The sequence below is a fragment of the Marmota marmota genome, unplaced genomic scaffold (assembly GCF_001458135.2).
Source record: "Marmota marmota marmota unplaced genomic scaffold, marMar, whole genome shotgun sequence".
NCBI lineage: Eukaryota > Metazoa > Chordata > Mammalia > Rodentia > Sciuridae > Marmota > Marmota marmota.
In genome coordinates, this window is record NW_026000058.1 from 422,780 (window position 1) to 447,495 (window position 24,716).

The window sequence follows — 24,716 nt, forward strand, 5'->3', positions numbered from 1 at the left end:
CCGCGCAAAAAAAAAAAAAAAGTGTTTGTAAAAGAAGATTGTTTTCTGGACTCTCCGGGTAATGGAACAGTAGTTGGCTCTCTAAGGCCAGGGGCTAAGACCAGAGAACAGAGATGTGAAGCTGGTAGAAAGCTGGCTGCCTCAACTCTGGATGACAAGATCCCACACGCTCTAGACACCACCTGGAAAGGCCTGCCTCTATTCACTTCCTGCAGGACTCCATACTTCAGAATAAAAGAAAGGTAAATGAACATGATGATCGGGAACCAGCTCCCTACGAGACCTCGAGACCTCACTAGGACTCGGGAGGAACAGCAGCCCAGGTGAGCAGCCGCACACCCAGGAGCCACCTACTGCTGCGTTCCCCTCACTAACGGGACCAATCTGCATGGAGTCCTTCGTCTTCTAGGAGGAGTCTTCTAAGCTATTAAAAAGGAATAAAAGCAAGGCACCCTTATTCATTGGTTCCTTATGAGGCTCAGATATGATTAATAACAGACGGTTTCATCTAAGCCATGTACTAACCGTCCCTGTCATCTAAATAACAACAAGGCCATGGGATTACCATCTTATTCACAAAAAGAGTCAAGGTCAATGCACGAAGCAAGAGATAGTGAGGGGAGGTTGCTTTGTTGTTTCCCAAGCAAATGTTGCCCCCATTTTCTTAAAAAGAAAGGAAGAAAGAAACAGAAGGCTGCTCCATGAGTGAGTTCTTCCTTCCAAAGCAAAGCCACTTAAAATAAATGAACTCACCAGTGCAATTGATTGAGGTAAACCCCAACACACTGATTCAGTCTTTGGGAATGTTGATATAGTACAGTGAAGAATTGGGAAATCAGCTGAAACTTCTGTCTTTTTTTCAGAACAGGAACTGCTCAACTCAAAATTAATTGCTAAGGGAAATGGTTTTACATTATTTCCCATAAATCCACCGTGGGGATTGAAGGACTGTGGGTAGCGGGGAGCCACAGACTGGAGTCCACGTCCTAGGGCCCTGTCAACACAGTGCATGATTCCCAGCAACTCCCGCGTGACTTTTTACTGACTTCCATTCCATGGACAACAATGGAAAACTGTCTCCATGCTTATTGGTGTTCCCAGGGGCCCTTACAAGCCATTGTGAAGATTAAAGGGCTGGACCCTGCTTCTTCCCTCTTCTGACTATTCATACATTTCCAAAAATCATCTTGCTGAGTGATGCAGCCCAAAGATGAATTTTAGAATTCATCTTTTCTATTTTTGTTTTTTTATTCCATTGTTCATTCATTCATTCAACACGTATTTATCAGGTAACTCTTGCAAGCACTTGGTTCTTTGGTAGATACTAACAGCCATAAAAAGTGAATAGCATTTGGGCTGGGGCTATGGCTCAGTGGCAGAGTGCTTGCCTAGCATGTGTCAGGCACTGGGTTTGAGCCTCAGCACCACATAAAAATAAATAAAATAAAGGCATTGTGTCCATCTACAACTAAAAAATAAAATGAATAGTATTCAGTGCCCATCCTTAAGGGGCTAATAATTTGGTAGGGGAATTAACTGTAATACAAAGACGAATATAATAAATACTCTAAAAGGTTCAGACAAAATCTTGCGGGAGGTTCACATTTAGTCAGAAAGAGCAGAGCCAGTGTTGGGGAGACGGTATCATTTTACTCTAGAGACTGGATGGCAAAGATCTCAGCAGATGTAATTGAGGGAGTGTCAGTTCACTCCCAGGAAATAGTACAAATAAAAGCAAGCCACGTGCAAGAGGAGCAGGTTGGCCAGATTGGCTGGAGTACAGAACGCATACAGGTGGAGCACAGGATGTATACAGGTGGAGCACAGAAGGCATACAGGTGGAGTACAGAATGTATGCAGGTGGAGTACAGAATGCATACAGGTGGAGTACAGAAGGCATACAGATAGAGTACAGAATGTATACAGGTGGAGTACAGAAGGCACACAGGTGGAGTACAGAATGTATACAGGTGGAGTACAGGACACAGGTGGAGTACAGGATGTATACAGGTGGAGTACAGAAGGCATACAGGTGGAGTACTGAATATATACAGGTGGAGCACAGAAGGCATACAGGTAGAGTACAGGACACATACAGGTGGAGTACAGAATGTATACAGGTGGAGTACAGAAAGCATACAGGTGGAGTACAGAATGTATACAGGTGGAGTACAGAAGGCATACAGGTGGAGTACAGGATGTATACAGGTGGAGTACAGAAGGCATCCAGGTGGCATACAGAAGGCATACAGGTGGAGTAGAGAAGGCATACAGGTGGCATACAGAAGGCATACAGGTGGAGTAGAGAAGGCACACAGGTGGCATACAGAAGGCATACAGGTGGAGTACAGAAGGCACACAGGAGGAGTACAGGATGTATACAGGTGGAGTACAGAAGGCATACAGGTGGAGTACAGAAGGCACACAGGTGGAGTACAGAAGGCACACAGGTGGAGCACAGGATGTATACAGGTGGAGTACACAAGGCACACAGGTGGAGTACAGGATGTATACAGGTGGCTTACAGAAGGCACACAGGTGGCTTACAGAAGGCACACAGGTGGAGCACAGGATGTATACAGGTGGAGTACACAAGGCACACAGGTGGAGTACAGGATGTATACAGGTGGAGCACAGAAGGCACACAGGTGGCGCACAGAAGGCACACAGGTGAGCGCAGAGGGAGAGGAGAGCAGGTCAGGATGACACGGGAGGGTTAGAGAATTCTGACTTGGGTTCTTGGGGACTGGAGGTCTTTGGAGGTCCTGAGCAGGAAGTGACATTAGCAGACCTTATTCAAGGACATGGCTAGGCCATGGCGGGGAAACAGGAAAGAGGCTGAGCTCCAGGAACACTCGTGAGGCAGACCTGGTGGCTCTGGCACGGGCTGAAGGGCGGGGAGAGGCGCAGGCAGGCCTAGGTCACTGGAGAGTGGCGGTGCTCTTAGGAGAAGGAGTGTGCGTGCGCATGTGCACTCACACTTCAGAGCTGGGCAGGGGTAAGTTAGGAGTGATCTTTTTGAAAGGCAAACCAGATCCCATCGCTCCCCTGCTTAGTAATATCCAAGTGGCCTTCAAGCGCATTTAGAACAAAACCCAAGCCCCTTCCCAGGGCTGCGCATGAGCCTGATGATCTGGCCCCTGCCTGTGTCTGCCCTCATCTCCTGACAGGTGGCTTCAGCTGAGCCACCTGGCCTTTTCCTCCCCCAGGTGCACCCAGCTCATTTCTGCCTCAGGGCTCCTGCACCTGCTGTGACGACTGCCCACAATGGTCTGCCCTCAGATCCTGCAGGCTGGCTCTTCCCGGTCCTGCAGGTCTGGCTTTCTGCCTCTCCTGACCCATCCATGGTCCGGCCCTTTACCTACAAGCCCAGCTTCTCCTTCTTGCTGTCCATAGCACCGCGTTCTGTAGGGATCTTGTCCATCTGTGCACTTTGTGTCTGTCCCCTCCCCCTGTCCTGTGTACTGCTGAGCCCTGACTCTCAGAACTGAGCCTGGCCACATGAGGTACTTCATAAGTAGTTACTGAATGAGTAAAAAGAATGGTTCTTTGGGGAATGTGGTTTTCATACAGGTGCAGGTAGACACGGGCAATGAGGAGTGGATATGTGAACTCCAGAAGGGACAGTGGGGACACCAACTCACAGAGAGAGAGGGGGTCAGAAAGCAACCCCAGGCCTTTGAGCCAAGATCACCTCGCTGTTTCCGTCTCGGTCGCTGATCCTGCCAATGACCTTTTTGAAATCTGCGGCATCCATTCAACTTCACTCCCATCCTCCAACTGAGCGTCCTTTGTCCTCAGAGATCATCTACTCAGTGGATTTTTGCAAAAACACTACTTGTCTGAAGTAATTTTGGGAACTCCTGTTTTAGAATTGCCAACAGTCTGCAGCACATTAAAAATGTAAAATATTAATAACCACTGTTCACTCTGCAAGTGCGCCAAGCACTATGCTGTGTTTTTTATAACTTAATTTGGTTGAATCCACCCATAGCCCTATAAAATTGGTAGAATGTCACCCCAGGTTTGCAGTTGAGGAAGGGGATTTGGAAATGTAGAATGTGCCAGATCTAAGGTCCAGTCCAGGCCTGGCAGCCCCAGAGTTACATGCTTGGCTTCTTTGTAGCATTCTCTGTGGGAAGAGAAAAGGGAGGAATCTTCCTTCCTCTGAATGTGGACATGACTGTGGGAACAGCCATGAGGGCAGGACAGAATCCCAGTTGTGCCATTTCATTGGTGTGTGACTTCTCAATGCCCGATACATACTGGGAACTTAATTTTCACTCCTTTCCTCTTCTCTTAAGAGATATAGCTCCCTGCTGTCCCCATACTGGGGACTGAACTCAGGGGCATCTACCACTGAGCTCTATCACAGTATTTTTTTTTAATAAGTTGCTAAGGCTGGCTTTGAACTTGCAATCCTCCTGCCTCAGCCTTCTGCAGTGATTACAGCTACCTACCATGCCCAGCTGAGATATAATGGACTCTTGATTTGTTCAGGTTTGATTGTCTAGTTGGGTGGACTATTGAGCCCTTCTTTCGCACATCTTTTCTATTATTGTATTTTGGAATATTTTATAATTTGTTACCATTTTCATGGTGAAGCTAGGCAAGGGGAGGGATTGGAGGTTGGACTGTCTGGGAGAGGGAGTAGAAAAGTGAAGCCAGAAGTGATTGGTTGGTTCAAAACATTTCTTCATTACTGTTTGAAGGCTGCAACCTTGGACAAACATCTGGGTCTCAATTTCCTCCTCTGTAAAATGAGAAAATATTACCTGTCTTCTACCTCACAGAGTTCAAACTATGCTCATGAAAGGCTCTTGGAGAGCATGAGGTTATATATGATCACAAGGTTCATTATTATTTCCTTCCTTACAATATGAGAGTCTGTCCTTCTTTCTTAGAAGATCTAACACAATAATTGTGGGCTGGCGATTGCAGCTCAGTGGTAGAACGCTTGCCTCGCACTCATGAGGCACTGGGTTCAATCCTCAGCACCACATAAAAATAAATAAATAAAAATAAAGACATGGTTCTACAACTAAAGAAAAATTAAATAAATAAAACAATAATTGTGCTCTATTTGTAATTTTCCAAAATTAAACCCACGCCTTTCTTTATTATTCAACGGAACAGTTCTCAACCCACTCCCTATTTGATCTGTATACCTGACATTTGGCTCACATAAAATGGCTATTTTCCCTATTCAATATGATAGCCACTATTAACATGTGGCCATTTAAATTTGAAATAATTAAAATGAAATAAAATTTTAAAATCAGTTTCTTAGTCGCATCAGCTTCATTTTAAATACTTGATAGCCCCAGATAGCCAGTAGCCACCACTTTTGACACTGTTTACAGAGAACGTTTCCATCTTTGCAGAAAGTTCTGTTGGACAACATTGTTGTTTTTCTTGAATTTTCTTGAATTCCATTTCCCCCTACTTTCTCCTGATCCTATAGGCACCATAAAAGCAAGCTAGTTGTTTTTAGTTAATAACTCAATGTACTAAACTCAAGGACTAAATCTTAGAATGTCGAGAGTTGACAGGATGCTCGCTAGCCATCATCTATCCCAATCTCTTCACTTTAGACATGAGAAAATGTAAGCCCAAAGGGATGAGAGCACTTGCTGACGCCTACCCAGCTCTCCGGTGGACCCCCTGCTATTTCACAGGGTAACTCTGACGGAGACGGGCTTCCATTCCTCTGGCCGGAGCCATGTCTCAGAAGAAAAGGGGCCTGAGACAGAACTTGCAAGTTGCCTGTTGTGTCAGGGGACCTTCTTCTCCTGCCTGGCGCAGTGCTGTTGGCCAGCTCTCACTGTGTTGGAACAAAGATACGCTGAACGTTCACCCCACCTCTGTGAAACCACAAGTGCCCTAGACAGCTGGCTGTGGGGTAGAGTGTTCAGTGACTTGGAATCTGAATAAACTCCCCAGACCCACGTCCATACCCTGGGACTGGCCTTACCTCCTCTTTTTCTCTATTCACTTCAATCCTGAAATAGTTGCTCTTCAGGCCAACGTCTGGGGAATCTGGGATGGGGATTGTGGTCCCCCAGGATCACATGCAACATGATTGTAAGAAGTAGCAGGTCTGCGTAAAGCGTGGGTTCCTGGTAGATGTTTAAATCTCTTCCCTCCAGATCCTCCCCTTGCCCCATCTGCTCACCAGCTGGCCCTTTCCAAGACGACCAACCCAACGCTGGCAGTCACAGTTGCCACCAGTGCGACCATGTACTAGAACCCCAAACTACAGTTTCCTAAAATTCTTATCTCTTTGATTAATTGTCATTGAAAGACCATGATCGAATGAGCAGTAAGCTGATAGTTATAAAAGTATGGGGGGTTGCTTTTAAAATTTGTCAAGACCCTTAGCATCAAATCAAAGGATCTGGTTGGTATAAAAGCTCATCTCAAGATAATAGGGTCCAACATTTGAAGTAGCAATCATGCTGGAATCGTCACTGTGTGGTGGCTCTGTCCCCCCAATACGTGTCTCACTTGAGCAACTGTGGGGTTCATTGTCAGGTGAAATGGATGTTGGGTCTTGCTGAGGAAGAGGTCAGCTAACACTTGAGAGTGAACTACGAGTACAGGCAGAGCCGAGTCCAGGTGCATGTGGCCGGGAGCAATTCCATTTGGGGACCTCCTGAAGAAAAGGACAGTCAGCCTCGCTTAGATGCAGGGCCTGGCAAGAGCTCTGTGAAAGTGAGAGGTCCTGAAGCCTACGGTCCTTAGGTCTCGACTCTTACCTCTAGGCCTGAGTGGGCTCCTTTCCTTCTAATGTACAGAGAGCGTCTGGGTGAAGGTGAGCACAGGAGGCTCGGGATGGGTGGGGTCTCGGCATCAGGCACTTTCCATCACCTCACCTTGTGTGGGAGCTAGGGGAGGAAGGGAGGAAGGGAGGGAGGGAGAGAGAGGGAAAAGAGAAAGAGAAAGAGAGAAAAAGGTGAAGGTTGGGCGCTGGGGAACAGAGCCTTGGTGGCTGGGAAGCCTGCTGAGCATCCCCCAGGGCTGATGGTGTCTGTCTGCAGTCCTGTTTTACTTGACCAGGGATACCGCACCTTGAGAGCTCTTTCCAATCCTCCCTCTCCCGACAGCCCCAACCCCCACCCCGAACGAGCATGGTTTCAACAAGTGGATTTTACAGGCCCATGGGCTCTGGTAACAGTTTTCTGTAAGAGTGAAGCCAACAGACGGCAGAATTTAGGAAACTGACTTAGGTCTTTCAGAGGAGAATATTTTAAAAATCTTAATAAGGGATTGTTGCTACTACTGCAGCAGCAATGTCATCAGTGAGTTTAGGAAGAGAATTGTACTCTGGCCTGCTTTTCATAATCGCAGATAACTTACTTCCAAAATGTTCTAACTGAGGTGACATTGCATACATACTTGCCAAATGCCCAAGGCACATGTAAGAGGGAAAGACAAGATGGGACCCATTCATTTACTTCTGAGTCAAGTGAAAGCAGCAGAAAATGTCTCACTTATAAAAAAAGATATGCTCAACGATGAATGGCACAAAAACCATTATTTTTTTTTAAGCATCAAAATTGGCAGGCGACTGACCCCAAATGAGAATAATGCCTAATTCTGTGGAAGGAAAACATGTGGGGAAATAACGCGACCCGGGAAATGAAAGCAAGTAGTGTTCCTGCACAGCGAAGCCTAAAATCCTTTCTAGTCCTCCCCACCCCAGCTCAGGAACCCATCTCTCCCTCCCCTAACGCAGAGATCCCCTTATCTACTTAGAAGGTGGCCTTGCTGGTGACCCACAGCCAGACTGCCTCCTGCCCAACTGCTGGCTGTTGCAGATTTAATGTTCCGCTGCAGCTCGAACAGTCACACTTTGGCGTCCGCCCTTCTGCTCTGCAGAGCACAGGCACCTGCCAACGTCAGCACGTGCCACCCTCTCTCCATGACAGAGCGTGCTGCAGCCTTTCTCACGGAAGCCTTTGCATGCCAGCGTTGAGGTAGGCTGACCATTCCGCCTCTGTGGTCCATGCCTGATTTTTCAGAAATGTCCAAGTTATCCCCTTATCCTCAGGAAAAGTCGTAGTCTTGGAATCTGTCCCGACAGGGCTCTGTCACAGGATGGAAGTGCTTACGGGCAAAGTAGTATGGTCAAACCATCTCCTAAGAGATGTGGTTCCACAGTCTTGAGAGGCTTTAAAACCCACAAAAGAAATTCTTCCTAACAGATGCCACTTCCCCAAGGGGGAAAAAGTTAAGAAAGAAGGATCAGGCACAGAAGATCATTTCCATTTATGATGAATCTGAAGACCCACAGGCATGATCTGGGACATCCTGATGATTATGGCCACGGGAGTCTGTGGCCCGAACAATATCCAGCTAGAACTCCGGTGGTTTCAGCCGACATTTATTGCTTACTTTCTATATGTCAGATATCGTGTTCGACTGGATGGCTGGGCTAGAAGTACGGTTTAAAAGCCATCTGTTCATAAGCAGCAAATGAAACTTTGCAAAATCCCTTGAAAGTGCACATTGAATGAAAAGAGAAGTCTTAGGATAGAACTCTGGGGATCCCTGATACTTAATGAAAAGGTAAAAGAAGTAGCTGGAAAAAAAATGAGAAGCCAGAGAAGACGTGAGGGAGAGCTTCAAGAGGCACGGACAAGTCCCTAGTGCAGAGCCCACAGAGAGGTCAGGCAAGATGGAGGCTGGCCAGGGCTTTCTGGATCTGACGATTCAAAGCCACTCGTGACTCACGTTAAAGCAGTTTCTATCAAATAGGAATGGGTAGAAGCTTTGCATTGTCATCCTTTTTAAAAATGATGGAGTTGTAGATGAACCCATCTTTATCTATCTATTTATTTATTTTACGTGGTGTGAGGATGGAACCCAGGGCCTCGTCCGCGCTAGGCGAGTGCTCACGCTGAGGCCGCCGCCCAGCCCCACATCTTTCTCGGTGCAGGAATCACGCATGTCCTCTCTCTTGCTCCTGGCCACACCATCCCGTGCCCTACTCCCATTCTCCCTGACACGGCACCACTGACCGACTCCCCGTCAGCCGTCCCTGCACTCTCCCACAGCCTCCCAGGGCGTCCACAGCTACGTCTGCATGGCCTCCCTGACACTTGTACGTCTCTCGTGAGTTCCAGACATTTTCAGTTGCCCTCGGACATCTCAACCTCGACCTCCCTGGGCACATTTTCAACATCAGAAGCCTACGTCTCCTCTTACTTCCCCTTTCCTAGTTAATAAGACCACCTAAAAAAGGTGAAAACCTCCGACCAACCCAGTCCTTGATTCTGCATCTTTATGATCATGAGAATCTTCGACTTCATCTTTAAAATGTCTCCAAATTCAGTATTTTCTTTTTCCATCTAGCACTGCATATATACTTCCTTTAGGACTTATGTCTGCTTAATTGTGAGGATGTGTACGTTTCCTCCTCTGAATCCTGAGAGTCTCCAGAATAAGATCTTTTTATCTCATAACCCTGCCCCTAGTACAGTGCCTGGCACCTAGCAGGTGCTCATCTCATATTTGTGGAATGAATGAATAAGATTTGGGGTTTTTTTTGAATTTCTGTTTCAGGCAGCTTTTGCATTACCATGACCAAAATACCCAACAAGAAAAACTTCCAGGAGTAATAGTGTATTGGGGGCAGATGATTTCAGTTCATAGACAACCAGCCCATTGCTCTGGGCCCAAGATGAAGCAACGTGTCTCGGGGGCAGGGAGCAGCAAAGAGAACCATCTCTTCTCCTGGCATCAAGGAGCACGGGGTGCGTGGGGAGCCACGGGAAGAACAGCCCTCCCAGGGTGTGCTCCAGCGACCCCTCCTCTAGCCACGCCCTACCTGCCGACCGTTACCTCCCAGTGGAGCCATTCAGACCAGGAGGGAGTGACTAGGTCACAGCTCTCATAGTCCCATCACTTTACATCTGAATCTTCCTGCTCTGGGGGATACCTCATGTCCGAATCATGACAGTTCCACTTGGTTATTGTTCATTTGTCCTGCTGTCCACAGGCGTCTAGAACCCCTCTCTGCTTGCAGTCCTGCCATTTCTTCTCTCTGATCTGCCCACCCCCCAGCTCGTGACTGTCGCTGCAGTTGGGTGACGTGAGCTTGCTTGCTTGACGATCGGAGACATGAAACCGATCAGTTCTGAATTTTCCCCTCCTTCCCCTTCCAAAAGAGGCTGATTCTTCTCAGATGAGAAGAGTGGTAGATAACCCGGTCTTCAGGGGGTGGAGGTAGGGGACATCACTGGGGAGCAGTTACTTCCTCATTGCAAGGATGCGGCCTTCCAAGGCCTGTCCGGTGTAGCTCAGAACAGGAACCCAGGCAGGGCCAGGTGACCAGGGCATAAATGAGTGAGCCGAGCCTGGATGCAGAGAGAAGGCCAGTGAGGCCCCCAGGGGACCACTTTATACACTAGGAAGGATGTTCTGAAGACTGTTTAGGAAGACCCAATACTGGCCACGTTCCCAGCTCTTTTTAATTTTTTTATTTTGAGACAGGGTCTTGCTAAGTTGCTTAGGACTTCATAAAGTTGCTGAGGCTGGCCTTGAACTCACAATCCTCCCGCCTCAGCCTCCCGAGACTCTGGGATCACAGACATGCAGCACCGTGCCTGGCCCTCAAATATGTGGAGACATATATACTCAGATAACTGGATGACGTTTTCAGGGACAGGCATATTCCTTTCCTGAAGAAATCAGCCCTCCTTGAGGCTCATCCTGGCCACGTGGGGGAAGGAAAAGCCAGGACATGGGCTCCCTAACACACCTGCCTTGGGCCACGTCATCCTTCCTGTCAAATCTAGGAGTTATCTTGAAAGAGAGTCCCCCATGAGGGATTTTGGCCTTGTTTTTTGGCAACTTTGTTGACTTCCCCCCCCGCCCCCCACAAGCAACAGATGTTGAACATTTTTGTTTTTCTTCTCACATGGGGAAAGCAGGCATATTTTCTCAGGCAGTATCCCAGTAGCCTGTCTTCAGAGGGCACAATCGTGTAAACCTGGGCACGTCGTGTCACCTTTCTGGGCCACAACTTCTTCATCATCAAATGAAAGCGTTGGTCGACTGCACCATGCTGCTTTGGGGTTCTGAATAGGCCTCTTACCGACCTCAGACCAGAGGCCCTCATCTCTGTGGCTGGCACGTCTTGGCAGCAGAGGAAGCGGAGGATCACATATGTATTAAGGAAACAAAAACGATGAGTTAAAATTGTGCACGCACAAAATACAGAATGAGAACTGAGAGGATACCTGTTGGTGCGCCTTACAAAAGTTCCCGTAATTTACCAAAGCATTTATTTACTTATCTTGATACTCCTAAACCATATTTTAAGGCCGGTCCTCAGAGATAGGTTGCTGCCCTCTTTCAGGTTTCTTAAAAGTGAGTTCTAATAAGTCATACTGGGGTTCCCTGTGACCAAGGGTCTCTCCCTCACTCGCCAAGGCTGCTCAGACTGTCAGGAATGGTAGGAACCAACCCTGTGAACAGCAGAAAACAAAGAGGGCTTCCTTAGCTCCTCCCGGTCTCCACCCATATAAATCCATCCCCAGCACAGAAATGTGTGGAGCCCAGGAAGACCACGTCTGCTCTTTGCTACCCAAGGCTCTGGGCCATCCTGCCAGATGGGCAGCCAGAACCCACCTCTGGTAGAGCCAGGGGACCTGCTTGTCTTCCGTCCACCCGGCTGTACACCAGGGGCCACCAAGTGCCTCTGAGGACACAGCGGTCCCACCATTCTTGGAGTGTTCCAGCACTACAGAAGAACCTTGGCCAAGAGGCAACAGCTCTCACGGGTACGATTTGCGGAGTGGGGTCAGTCGTGACAGTTGTCGTCTCTTTCGGTTCTCACAACTCTTGCTCTTGTTGTCCCCGTTTTACACAGAAAGAAACAAAGATTGCTGGTCCCAGCCCCAGGTGGCCAGATTCCAAACCCTTCCGTCCCCCTTGAACTTCCTGGCCACCAGCACTCCTGCTCCCGCTCCCGGCGGTGAGGGCCATCCTGCCACACTCCTGGGCCGGGAGCGCCAGTGCTCTTCACCCTCTCGGCTGAGCTGCGAAGGCCTCCTGTCCCTCAGGGTAAAGCCCCCGGGAGGCAGTGGTCTGAGAACTGGGGAGTGTCCCTCAGGGTCTGTTGAAGTCCTGAGTTCTTTCTCAGCAGGAATCCCACCCCCATTTCCCCAATGGAGAGAGCCAAGAACGACAGAATTCAGAACCAGGGACTGATTTATAAAGGCGTGGCTGTGGGCAACTCCCCAGGCGTGAGGATCCAAGGGCAGAAGGAGGAGGGGAAGGACCTTCTCAGACCTTCTCTCCTGGAGAGGTGCATGGGCTACCTTGGCTCTGCCCAAACCCCTGCTCGGACACCAGTGTCTTTCATTTTCTCTATTCATTGTTCTGGACATTTACTGAACACCTGCTATATGGTAGGCCTTGTTTGGGGGGTGGAGATGAAACACCATACAAAGCCCATGTCTTCCTGGGTCCTATATTCCATTAGGTGTAAACTAGAGGCCAGGATCAGGGCAGGTTTTCTCAGCGAAGGCCCCTCAGAGCCAGGTGACCCGTGTGTTTCCATCCGTCTCTTCAGCCTTAATTGAAATCACTTCTGGGATAGGCTACAGCTGTGGGTGGAGGAAATTCTTGACCTGAACCGACCAAAGGTGCCCAGCCAGTATTGCATTCTGATCCCCTGAACACCTCTTCAGGAGGAAAGTTCACAGGTTGAAGGTTTCAGTCCTCTGTAATATTTAAGGACAGAAGCTGGCTTTGTGTATTGGGGTTTGTTCCTCCCTATGGCACAATCCAGCAAAGACTCTCCGTGTGTTGTTTGTGTGTGCACATGAGCACACGTGAGTGTGCCCTCATATTTGTGGCAGATCTTATTAGACTTATATGTCAGGGCGTGGTGTTGGGCTATGTTATTCTCCATAAAATGGATCATGTGGTTAGGCAAAATAAAATCTTCATAATTGATTAATACTGCTGCTTAAAAATAAGATTCCTGACCACAGAACAAGAACCAGATTCTTAGAACCAGAAGGCACTCTGGAGACTTCATTTCTATCAGTCAAAAATGGGCACCGGGAAAAATTCGGTGTAACAAAGATGAAGAGAGTAGGCTCTGGCTGGGCCAGTGGTACATGCCTCTAATCCCAGCCATGCAGGAAGCTGAGGCAGGAGGGTTGCAAGTTCGAGGCCAGCCTCAGCTACTTAGCAAGATCCTATCTCAAAATAAAATAAAGAAAAAGTGGGGGGCTGGGGTTGTGGCTCCGTGGTAGAGTGCTTGCCTAGCATGTGTGAGGCACTAGGTTCAATGCTCAGCACCACCTATAAATCAATGCATAAAATAAAGGTCCATCAATGTCTAAAGAAAAATTTAAAAAAAATAAAAAGGGCTAGGAATGTAGTTCAGTGGTAAATCACCCTGGATTCAACCTTCAGTGCAAAAAGAGCAGGCTCTGAAGTGAGATGCAATTTAAATTTCTGACCTTGCCATTTAAAGGTAGTACGGATTGTTTTGTTCTTAAATAACTTATTTATTTAGGTCTCAGTTTCCTTATCTCTAAAATGGAGAGAACTGCTGTAAAGGTTCAGTCAGGAAGTCCATGTAAACTATCCCCCATAGTCTTGGCTCAACACGTGCAATGAATGTCACTGTTGCCCAGGAGGAAGGGACTTTCTCAAGTCACACAGCTAGTTAGAGGTAAACAGGAAAATAACTAGGGTTCCTAGCTCCCTGGGGTGATTTTTGACACTGCCCCTGCACTATGCCGTAGAAGAACAGCAGGGCAGGTGAGATGAGCAACTTAGTTCAGATGTGGGTGTAATGGTGCCCTAAAGGAAGGGAAAATCCTGTTCTTTTTGAGAACTACTGTGACCAAGCACTATTCTGCTTACCATATATACGTATGAGCTCATTTATCTTCAGAGAAACCTACATGGCATTATTATTGTCCCTACCCTAGAGACGGAGACGGAGACGGAGCTTAGGAAGAATAAGGCACTGAGCCCCCCAACCGTGCCTTACTCTACCTGAGGCAGGGTCTGGAGGCACAGTAAATGCAATGCAGAGAAAAGGGACTTGAGACAAGGCGGTGGGTGGGTCACTGTCACCGCTCTCAGGGGCTGCCCCTTCATGAGACTATGATTGCCATTTGTGGAAGAACTCGGTATAATTTGAGTGGACAGTGTTGTTTCCTTGTATGAGAGAATCCCTAGACAAAGAAGAACCTACCACCACTCAGGACCAGAATTCCAGGGGAACAAACCGGGGAAGGTGCTCGGTTTCCAGTGTGAAATGCCAAACAGTCCAGGAATGATAAAATCACCCTAGTTTTTCTTATGAACTCCTAGAAGTCATCTTTGTTGGTATAAATGAGATCATTTAGCCTAATTAGTTCCAAGCTTAATTAGCAGTAATTATCCCAACATGGGAGTAATATCCGAGCAGGAAGTGCGGAGTCCTCGATTAGATAGATCTCTAATTGGTGTTACAATATTGTAATTAAAGCGTGTTTGTACGCCTCTGCCGCAGCACGCGATCTGTTTCCTGTCTGATTAAACAGGGAGAACCAGCAGCCTTAGAAGGGGCCAGAATGTGGATCTGACTCACGTAACATGTTAACCCCACGAAAAGAGATTTGGACACCTGTCTCTGTGGTCCAGGTGAGGGCCCACACTGAGCTGTGGGCGTGCACTCTTGGGCCAATAGGACGTGCTTTTGGTCTGCTCAACCCTCCTGCTCCACAGAGTATAAGCAGGAGAAGGTAAATATTTGGTTGGAAGGTCACTTTGTCAGTTTTTGTACTTTTGAGGATGATTCAGCAACTCAGGGAAGGCTGTAAAAAGAATAATAATAGCTATCATTTATTGAGCATTTACTATGTGCCAGATGCTATGCTAAATTTAAATGTCAAAACTCATCAGAACTTCAGCGACACCTCTGAGATAACTTGTTAAACTCCGCATTTTACAACTCTTCTTCCTGGAGGGAAGAAGTCGCTTCCTCTGGCTGAGTCTGGGTGATCCTTCAGCTCTTGCATTGAACATCACTCCTCTGGAGGGCACCTCTGAGCACCAGACCTGGTTAGTTCCCCTCCAGAGTTCCTTGTGACTTTTTTCTCACACTATATCAGAGTCTAATTGTCCATCTTCCCCAACAAACTCTCATCTAACCTCTGCCTCTGCCACTGCTCTCTGCCCAGTGCCCAGCACCTGGTGAAGTGCCAGCAGTATTCAGGAACTGAACAAAAAGAGCCAAACGAACTGTCACCCAGCTTATCAGTCACCCAGAGATTCAAACCAGGTCCGTGTGGTTCTCTACTCCGTGTTTTCCATTACATCCTGCTTCCTTTCTTTATGTTAGAAAAATCAAAGGTAAAGTTTCTAGGTAATACAAATATGATAATGTTCATTTGGGGAAAGGAGAGAGGAATAGACACCTTCTTCCCATTTCAAAAATGCTGTTTTACAATTTTGCAATAGATTCCCTTAACCACTCATTAATATTTATCTGCTTAACGTTCCAACCTTATGTTACAATTTAGAGATTTTTGCCCATAGTCTAATAATTGGTAATTGAATTTAATAACCCAAAGAGAATTGGAATAAACCAGATAGAATGTATGTGCATTTACACATCACTGGATTCTGCAAATTCTTTAAATGTACCTAACACTCTCAGAGTCTGTATTTCAGCAATCACCAGCTACGGTTTTGGCAAACCTCAAGAATGTTCACTTATTATGAACACAAAATTTGGGGGGATATTTGTCTCAAATTAACTCTGCCAGATGTTTAAATGAAACAGTGCCCCCGATGCACTGTGGAGGACCCAGAGACCAGAATGGAGCCCGTGCCTTTTAAACTTGGAGAATCATTGCTATTAATCTTGGTCGCTGCCGAAACATTCCGGGAAGTGAGAAGCTCAACAAGAATTTTTGCTTACTTTATGAAAACGTATTTATTTACTTACTTATTTATTTTTATTATGATACAAGTTCTCTCTCTATAGCCCATGCTAGTCCTAAACTCTTTTTTTAAAAATTTTTTTAATGAATTTAATTTTTTACACAAATGGAGCACAACTTTCCATTCATTTGGTTGTACATGAGGTAGAGTCACACCATTCCTGGAATCACACCCATACATAGGGTACTAATGTCTGTCTCATTGCACCATCTCCCCCCCACCCCCTCTCCCCTCCCTCCCCTGGCCCTAAACTCTTGGTCTTAAGGAACCCTCTGCCTGAGCTTCACAAGTGCGAGGACTATAATGCAAGTAGTGATACTTGCGCCAAGTATAAAATTATCACAAAAATTTAAAAGTGAAAAAGCTCCCTTCCAACTTTCCCCCACACCCAGCTGCTCCAGAGATGACCAGTTTTGCACACTCCATGCCTATACATTCTTAAAGGTCTGATCCTTAACAGAACAGCATAGTACACAGTGAACAGAGAGGTGAATCAGTTCACTTCCTCATCTAGGCAAAAACCGCAAGAATGAGAAATTCACTGTGTAGAAACCAAAGAACAAAGCTCCGTAAGTCTACCTTTCTGCAAAAACTATTACGACACATCTTGATGATATACTGGGATTTGAAATATGGAACTAGTGAATGAGAAATGCTGCTTGACTCATGACAATAGTGACATCATCAAGAATGACTCCTGGGTCTTCCTGGGTTTCTGTTTTGACTGATTCTTGAGATGAGGTTTCTATGCTGCTGTTTCTGTCCATATCAGCAGTAATGAGACTGAGGTGCTAGGTCACGGTCACTGTTAGCAATCTCACTGACTGCTGATCTCTTGTCACTGGAGGAACAAGGTGAGAAAGTGAAGGTGAATTCATGCAGATCTATCTCTGTCAGAAGAGAAATGTCTATTTATATGAAGGGCATCTTTGTCGTATCATTTGTGTGGACAGGGTTGGTGAATCTGTTGGAGGGCTATCTTAGTGCAAGAACATCCACACAACTTCCAATAGTTATCACACTAAAATTTGGGATTGTTTTTGGCTTTTGAATAACCAGAAATAACTGTGATAGTAAAATAATTAGATTTACATTTGGGCAAGTAATAGTTGACTGGGTTAATATTACAGCAGTATAAACATCATGATATCCAAAGAGCACACTAGTCAAGGTCATCATCAGCCTATTATAGTTTCTATTTAGAATTTATTGAGCCCTGCACATGCTAGGCTTTGTAGAAAACTTGGTGGCCTGTGAACTGATAGTCTTATTTATCATCTCGTTTTATTTATCAAAGATGTATTCCCTGTGGCTTTTTTTTTTTTACCATGGGCTTGCGTTGGACTGAGATAGATTGATTTTTGTTGTTGTTGTTTTTAGTAAAGACTAGGGAAGGCTCTCATGACTGAGTAGAACATGATTCTCTTCTGGAAAGTATCTTTGGCAAACCAAAGGAATAAAGCAGTGGAATGTTCTGTAACCGTCCTCTAACACCACAGTAACTTTGTATCTTTATTTAAAATATTGTGTTCCAGGGGCTGGGGCTGGGGCTCAGTGGCAGAGCACTTGCCTGGCATGTGTGAGGCACTGGGTTTGATTCTCAGCACCACATACAAAATAAAATAAAGAATAAAGGTCCACCAACAACTACAAATATATGTATATTACAAAGAAATATCATGTTCCATTGTGTCCACAGGATGCTTATATTTCATCTCCTAATTTTTTTGGCTTAAAAAATATAAACCTTAGAGCTAAAACCAAATGGGTTTTCCTTCTGTTTCTCTGGACCTTTATTTTTCCATTGGTAATGACCGCCAAGGTCCCTTTTGGTCTTCGGTGTCCTCCTAGTCTACCATATGAGCTTTGGAGCGTGCTTCCGGTTTTTCTATGAATGCTCTGTGTGTGTGCGTGTTTAAATGTCTTCTTCAGCGTCTTCATGATATCAAGCTGAATGAACGTGGCTATATCAATACAAAAAATCAAGACCTTATGTCTATAAGGACAAACTCCAAATAGTTTTAATATATAAGTTAATTGATGATTTATTCTTTACTCTGCTTAAATTTAGAAAACCTTCCCCTAATACCTGGAAAACAGTTGGAACTCTCCCTCTCGAGCTGTACTCCCTGAGGTCCTGATCAGTTTTCTTTGCCATCGCAGTATGTCTGAGGGCCGTTCTCCTCTTGCTGGCTGAGGACTGTCTGTGTGGCTTACTTCAGTCATTCGCCTTCACTAATAAATTCAGTGGGTACAGCTGCCTTGTAGGACAGGTCTCTGTGATACCCGCCTGACTGGCTTTCCTCCCCTCTTTATCAAATACCCTGCATATGTGAGGCATTCAGAAACGGCTGCTGAGCTGAACTGCATTTCTGACAATTCCTACACACGTCCTTCAGACCTTCCTCCAAGGGAGACCTTCTGGACTAACTACAGACCTCACATTCCACAGTACTTTTGTGCACATGGTTTTTGTCATATTAACTCTCATAGTTATTTGTTCTAGTTATTCCTTTTGAAGTGTAAGGGAAGGGTACCCAGACTTGGAGTTAGAAAACTTGGCTCCATCCCTGTTAGCTCGTTATTGAGTGGGAAGGACACTTAGCACTCAGCCTCCCTAGATTTCAGTTATCAAACTTTCAACCAAAAAGCTGGACGGAGGCATGAGATTGAACTGGATCAGATGACACCCAGGGTCCTTTCTAGCCTTAGAATTCTGACTTTGTGCCATCAGTTTCCTAACAAGATCATAAACTCCTCAACAGCAGAGGACTTTCTTTTCCTACCATTTGGAGTGGAAACCCTCTTGACATTGATGGTGCTTAATAAATTAGAAGATGACTGTCGTTCCACCCCTTCTAGCAAGACAGTGAAACTGACTGTGTCTGTCTCGTCACCTACGTCCTGAAGGGGCTCTCAGATCCACCCTGGAAATGCTCTCCTGAGGAGCTGTGTCACTCGTGCACAGGGCACACCTAACAGCTCTGTCTTCCTAAGTACGTGTGCGTATGGTCTGTGCTGCCTTCCTCAGTAAGATCATTTCCTTGCAAGTAATGAGAGCTGTGTGTGACACGGTTGAAATCCTGTCCCTGAGACGGAGAGCCACGTGAGCTGACTGGGGCCCATTACCCCAACGGCACTCACAGGAATGCTAAATCTGGCAAATATTAACTCGGGAACCACAGCAGCAGTTAGGAGACCGCAGTCTGCCCACCTTCCTGAACCTACCACTTTTGGGGTCTTTTCTGATTTTTCTTTTTCGTGGCTTGAGCATTGTGTTTATTTTTCCTTTTCATTCATTCTTTCTTCTCTCAGAGAACACAGACAAGACATGGTGTTTCCTCCCATCATCCCTACCTGGAAAGCCCGACGTCTCATTCATTTCAGGGCCCAAGTCTTCTCCTTATTATTTATTTATTTATTTACTGGTACCGGGGGTTGAACTCAGGGGCACTCTACCTCTGAGCCACATCCCCAGCCCTATTTTGCATTTTATTTAGAGACAGGGTCTCACTGAGTTGCTTAGCGCCTTGCCATAGCTGAGGCTGGCTTTGAACCCACGATCCTCCTGTCTCAGCCTCCTGAGCAGCTGGGATTATAGGCGCTCGGCTGGCTTCTTCTCTTTTTTTAACATTTATTTTTTAGCTTTAGGTGGACACAATATCTTCATTTTATTTTTATGCCGTGCTGAGGATCGAACCCAGTGCCTCGTGTCGTGTGTGCGAGGCAAGTGCCCCACCATTGAGCCCCAACCCCAGCCCTGGCTTCCCTTCTGCCTAAGCAGTGCCCAGTACATTAGTTCATCCCTCCTGCCCCAAGCCATGGGCCTGAGCATTGGAAGGACTCTGGAATCTTCCAGGAGACTCCGGGAACAGACTCCGGGAACTCTTACGCTCGCAGGCGTCTGTGGATAGAATAGATGGCTGTCAGAGCAGCTCAGACTGTTCCTGTGTACTGGACAGGCTTGCCTTGGCGAAAAGGGGCGTGGGATGTGCTTCTGTGAGTCAGGGAAGGGAGCGACATGTTAGATGGAAGAAAACCAGCTCCCATTTGAATGTATGTAAAGAAAACAACTCTAACTAAAGGGGAGGAGTTGTGGTTTAGGTCAAAACCACAAAGGAAGGGAAGGATGTGACCACTTTCCTCTTTGTGGGTAAAAGATTCTCCTCTGGCTCACTCAGGGGCTCTGTGAGACTGAGTCTTCCTATAGGAAAGTGTCCATCACTCCTGCCATCCACAAAAGCACCACGCACAGTGGTTTAGGTTGATCGCAAAAGCACAAACATGCTATGAAGTATCTCCATTTCCAAACCTGTTGTCTCAAACGTGCTTCCTTATCTTGAATAGAAAAGGAGAAAATTAAACTTCTGAGAAGTAAAAGGGAAGAAAAAGTCCTTTTTCCATAATCTACACAACCTCCCTACTTTACTGTAATTTTTTGTTTTCCTGATGGCAATCCTACGAATGTTTTGACTTGGCCAAGGAGATTAGTAGTTCTGGTTCCCTAATGCCACGTTTTATTGAGGGCCCGCTGTGTCTAAGAGAGAGATCTTATTACTACTCCTATTTTTATGGTGAGAAAACCTAAGTTTTTTTAAAAAAATTGCCTATAAGTTATACCATGTGACCTTTGAACCTTATACTCAAGTGTGTTTAATGGTAGCACCGGTGCTCTACCCTGCTTCTTTAAAATCTGATCTTAGAAGTATTTCAGCCATTTTAGAAGTGTTTCAAGTCACAAACTTGAAATTCAGGTTTATATGGCTAACTATCAAGATGACCCAGAGCAAATTACTTGACCCTTCTAAGGTTTATGTGGTGTGTCTGTCTGGCAGGACAGTTGTTTAGGTAACATTGGGAAAGATCTTCTTACTGGCTTTTTATCAGAATTAAGTAAAGCAAAATGCATGCAGGCGTAGCCTAGAACTGGCTTACGGTAGGCTCCCCTAAGTGGTGACCGGCTGCGCACAGTCAGGTTCTGGAACAAGCTGTGAAATCCTGGACTGGTTAAGGGAGCCCTCCGTTTACTTAAATTGTCCTCCCCGATTCCTGTCATCCTCACGTCCAGGCAAAGGTGCATCAAGGTGTAACCAGCTGTTAACACTCGGAAGAGGGACACCACAAGACGCCGTGATCTTTAACAGTAACACAGAGTCCAGGGTCAGTTGTAGAATTCCATTACTCTGACATTTGAAAGCAGAGTCCGGGTTGTTTGTTTGTTTGTTTCTTGTTTTGTTTTGGTTTTGGTTTATTTTTCTTTGGGGGCAGCAGGCAGGGGGACTGGAGGGTAGGAGAAAGGAAGCCTTCCAAGGGACCCAGCCACTCTGTGCACAGGGATCTGCAGAGGGTTTGATCTCGTGCTTCTTTTCCTGGAGACGTTCAGTGTGGAGTCAGTTGTAGACTCCAGGTCTCAGCTGCTTTTGATCAGAACTTTTTTCCTCCTGTGGTGATGTTGCATGCATTTTAGACCCGGGCGAATTTCAGTTGCCTGGGTCTGTTTTTCATTGCAGTTTTGTCGGGATTTTACACCTAGATTGAATTTGAAAGCCTTTTCTTTATCTCTTCTCTATTCTATGTGATCTTCTGATTTGGGATTTTTTTCCAGTTTATTTAAGATATAGCATTTGTATATTTCCCTAATTATAAAAGTAATCACTGTTCATGGGGGAGAATTACAAACAAAAGGATAAAGGAAAATCCAGCCATTCACAAACAGCCTCCAGAGTACCATCCACATTTCATCGCATTTCCTTCCATCTCCTCTCTATGCTGACATGTTTCTCTCCACATAAACCCTATGTGCATGTGTGCTTTGCAAAACTGGGGTCGAATAATGTACATATTTTGTATCCTGATTTTCCACATAACTTTGTCATGAGCATTTTTTTTGCATGTGACAAAATACTGTTTGTTGAAAGATTTATGTCTGTATAGTATTTCATCGTATGAACGTACCAAGTGTTAATGTACCATCCCCATTCTGCCAGATGTTTACATGCCTCTTTGTATAAATTTCCTTTTGCCTTATAAACTATTCCTTGAAAAGGAATTATTGGAGCAATTAGGACAAAGTATGAACTTTTAATTTAATACTTAAAAAGATATTTGTTCCTGATTATTTTAATACCTACAAACCTGTGTATGGCCTTATTAAAGTCTAATTATTAAAGTTATACCATGTGACCTTGAACCTTAAAATCTAATGCCAAACTGTTTTCCAGAAATGTGACTCTAGTACAGGAGATGGCCCAGTATATAATAAAACATGAGGCCCAAATGTGTCCTGTGGCTTGTTTTTGGACAGCCCATGAGTCAGAATGTTTTTACATGTTTAAATGCTTAGGACAAAACCAAAAGAAAAATATTTCCTTACACATGAAAATTAAGTGAAATTCACATTTAAGTGTCCATAAAGTATTTTTGGATCACCACCATTATCATTCATTTACACACTGTCTGCGGCTGCTTTCACTCTACAGTGTAAGGGCTGTGGAGTATCACATATACTGTATGGCCTGTAAACCCCAAAAATATGTACTGCCTGCTACAAAAATACTTTACGACCGGTCACAATGGCACACACTTGTAATCCCAGCAACTCGGGAGGCTGAGGCAGGAGGATCCAAGTTCAAAGCCAGCCTCAGCAACTTATCGAGGCCCTGAGTAACTTAGCAAGACCCTGCCTCTAAATAAAATATAAAATGGGCTGGGGATGTGGTTCAGTGGTTAAGCAACCCTGGGTTCAAGCCCTGGTACCAAAAAAAAAAAAAAAACAAAAAAAAAAAACAATTTTACTGATTCTTGCTTTAGTGTACAATCCTACAAGCTGCATATGAGACTGTTCCTTTGACACATACATCAACACTGAACATTGGAATTCTCTTTTTCGTTAATTTAAGCAGGTCAACAAATATTTATCAAGTATTTTCCATGTGCCAAGTCCTCATGGAAAATACAAATTATGTGTAGTTCTTTGATGGCTAGTTATAAGTTTTTTTCCATAAGAGAATTTTTTTTATTAATACTGTGTGTGTGTAAGAGAAAGAGAGAGAGAAAGAGCAAAAGAAAGGAAAAATTGTTAAATTTCAACTAAGGCATTTATATCTTTCATATCTCTTTGTATGAGCTCTTCATATACTAAAAATTTTAATTTATTTTCAGTTACATTTGGAATATTTTAGTTCCCACTACGTTGTCTGACTTTCATGATTATTTTATATACAGAATTTTACATTTGTATGGAATCAAATCTATTCAATTATTTTTGCCTTTGATTTCATTCTCAGAATCTTTCCCTGTCCCCAACTTTAGATAAATATTCACCTATATTTTCTTCTGTTTCTCCTGACTCATTTTTTATAGTTAGCTCTTTAATCACTCTGGATTTTTTTTAATTGTATAGCATGAAATGAGGATTATAAATTTTCTCCCTAAAGTAGAAGAATCACTCCAATATTATTTGTTAAGTGATCCTTCCTTTCTCCACTTACTTGTGATCATCACCTTTTCTAAACGTATGTATCCTGGGATGTGTCCTTGGCCCGCATGCCAGTGATCTTCAGGGGCGTGTGTGTGTGTGTGTGTGTGTGTGCGCGCGCGTGTGTGTGTGTGCGCGCATGCCAGTGATCTTCAGGGGCATGTGTGTGTGTGTGTGTGTGTGTGTGCGCGCATGCCAGTGATCTTCAGGGGCGTGTGTGTGTGTGCGTGCGCGCGCGTGCATGCACGCTCTCATTGCTGATTCCCTGTGATGTCCACCTTTATTAGGTCCTCACAGGATACAGACCCTGGCTGGATCTCTGTTTTTTCAGTTCCTTTTTCCCATGTGTTATCCCTTTGCCACTGTCGCTTCTGTTGGTCATTTTGTCAGGAATGCAGTGGGAGCCTATCTTCTACAAGTCCACAAGCAGTAAGAGACCTTCCCACATTCAGGAGAGAAAAGCCAGGGCCAGGCCTCCCACATAGGCAGACCTGAGCCACAGTGCTCATCTTAACACTCCAAATGATAAAGGCCTGCGCCTCGGCCCGGGAGGTGAGAGGTCTTCTGGCCAAGTAGCCTCAACTGGCATGAAAAGAGCAATCTCTAGCAGGGGTTCCCAGAAGAGCTGTTAGATGATGCAGAGCCCCTAACCTTCTGTTAATGGCTCACCCCAACCTGCCCTTGGTTCACAGTGGAGTTATTTCATTTACCAGGTGTGAAAATTGGATTTTACCACAGAGGAGGGGAGTTGCTACCTATCAGGTCTGCTCTTTAGGGGAGCGCAGACTGTGATGGGATTTATTAAAAGAGATTTGCTATGCATGGAACATGTAATTAGAGGTGTGCTCCTCTAAAGCTGGATTTGCCCTCTTTTGTCATTTTAGGGGTGCTTTTTCCCTTTCAGTGTTTCTGTCTGACAGCCTTCTTGCCGAGTAGGTTGCACACATCTGATCCAGGATCTGAATATTTTATATGGCACCATTCTGCCAAGAGGCGGACCTCAGGGGTGTGACAAGGAGCACAGTTTAAGAAGATGGTGGGGACTGCCTGCAGTTTGTATGTTGCTGGTAGTCACATATGTGATACTAAGAAGTCAGAAAGGATGTTAAAGTGATTTTCATGTTAGTTAATTGCTATATAGTCTGAGCCTTGGTTTGATGGAGGTATTAGGGTCACTCTAAGACCTTTTAATGAGAGAACTCTTGAAAAATCAAGATTTTAGACTTAATTACTGGTTGTTAGGAGACTACACAGACAACCTCAAAGTTAGTAC

General features: G+C 45.3%; 2 protein-coding genes across 2 annotated transcripts in view; both read left to right on the forward strand.

Moving 5' to 3' along the window:
* Nucleotides 1-24,716, forward strand: part of Bcl9 (BCL9 transcription coactivator) — an 80,701-nt gene that overhangs the window by 13,755 nt on the left and 42,230 nt on the right. The gene's annotated exons all lie outside the window — the stretch shown is intronic.
* On the forward strand, nucleotides 10-4,349 carry LOC125619916. The gene is made up of 3 exons (XM_048813884.1): nucleotides 10-1,882; nucleotides 1,927-2,032; nucleotides 2,121-4,349. Exons 1-3 carry the CDS (start codon nucleotides 1,666-1,668, stop codon nucleotides 2,704-2,706), a joined length of 909 nt encoding a protein of 302 aa, XP_048669841.1. The 5' UTR covers nucleotides 10-1,665; the 3' UTR covers nucleotides 2,707-4,349.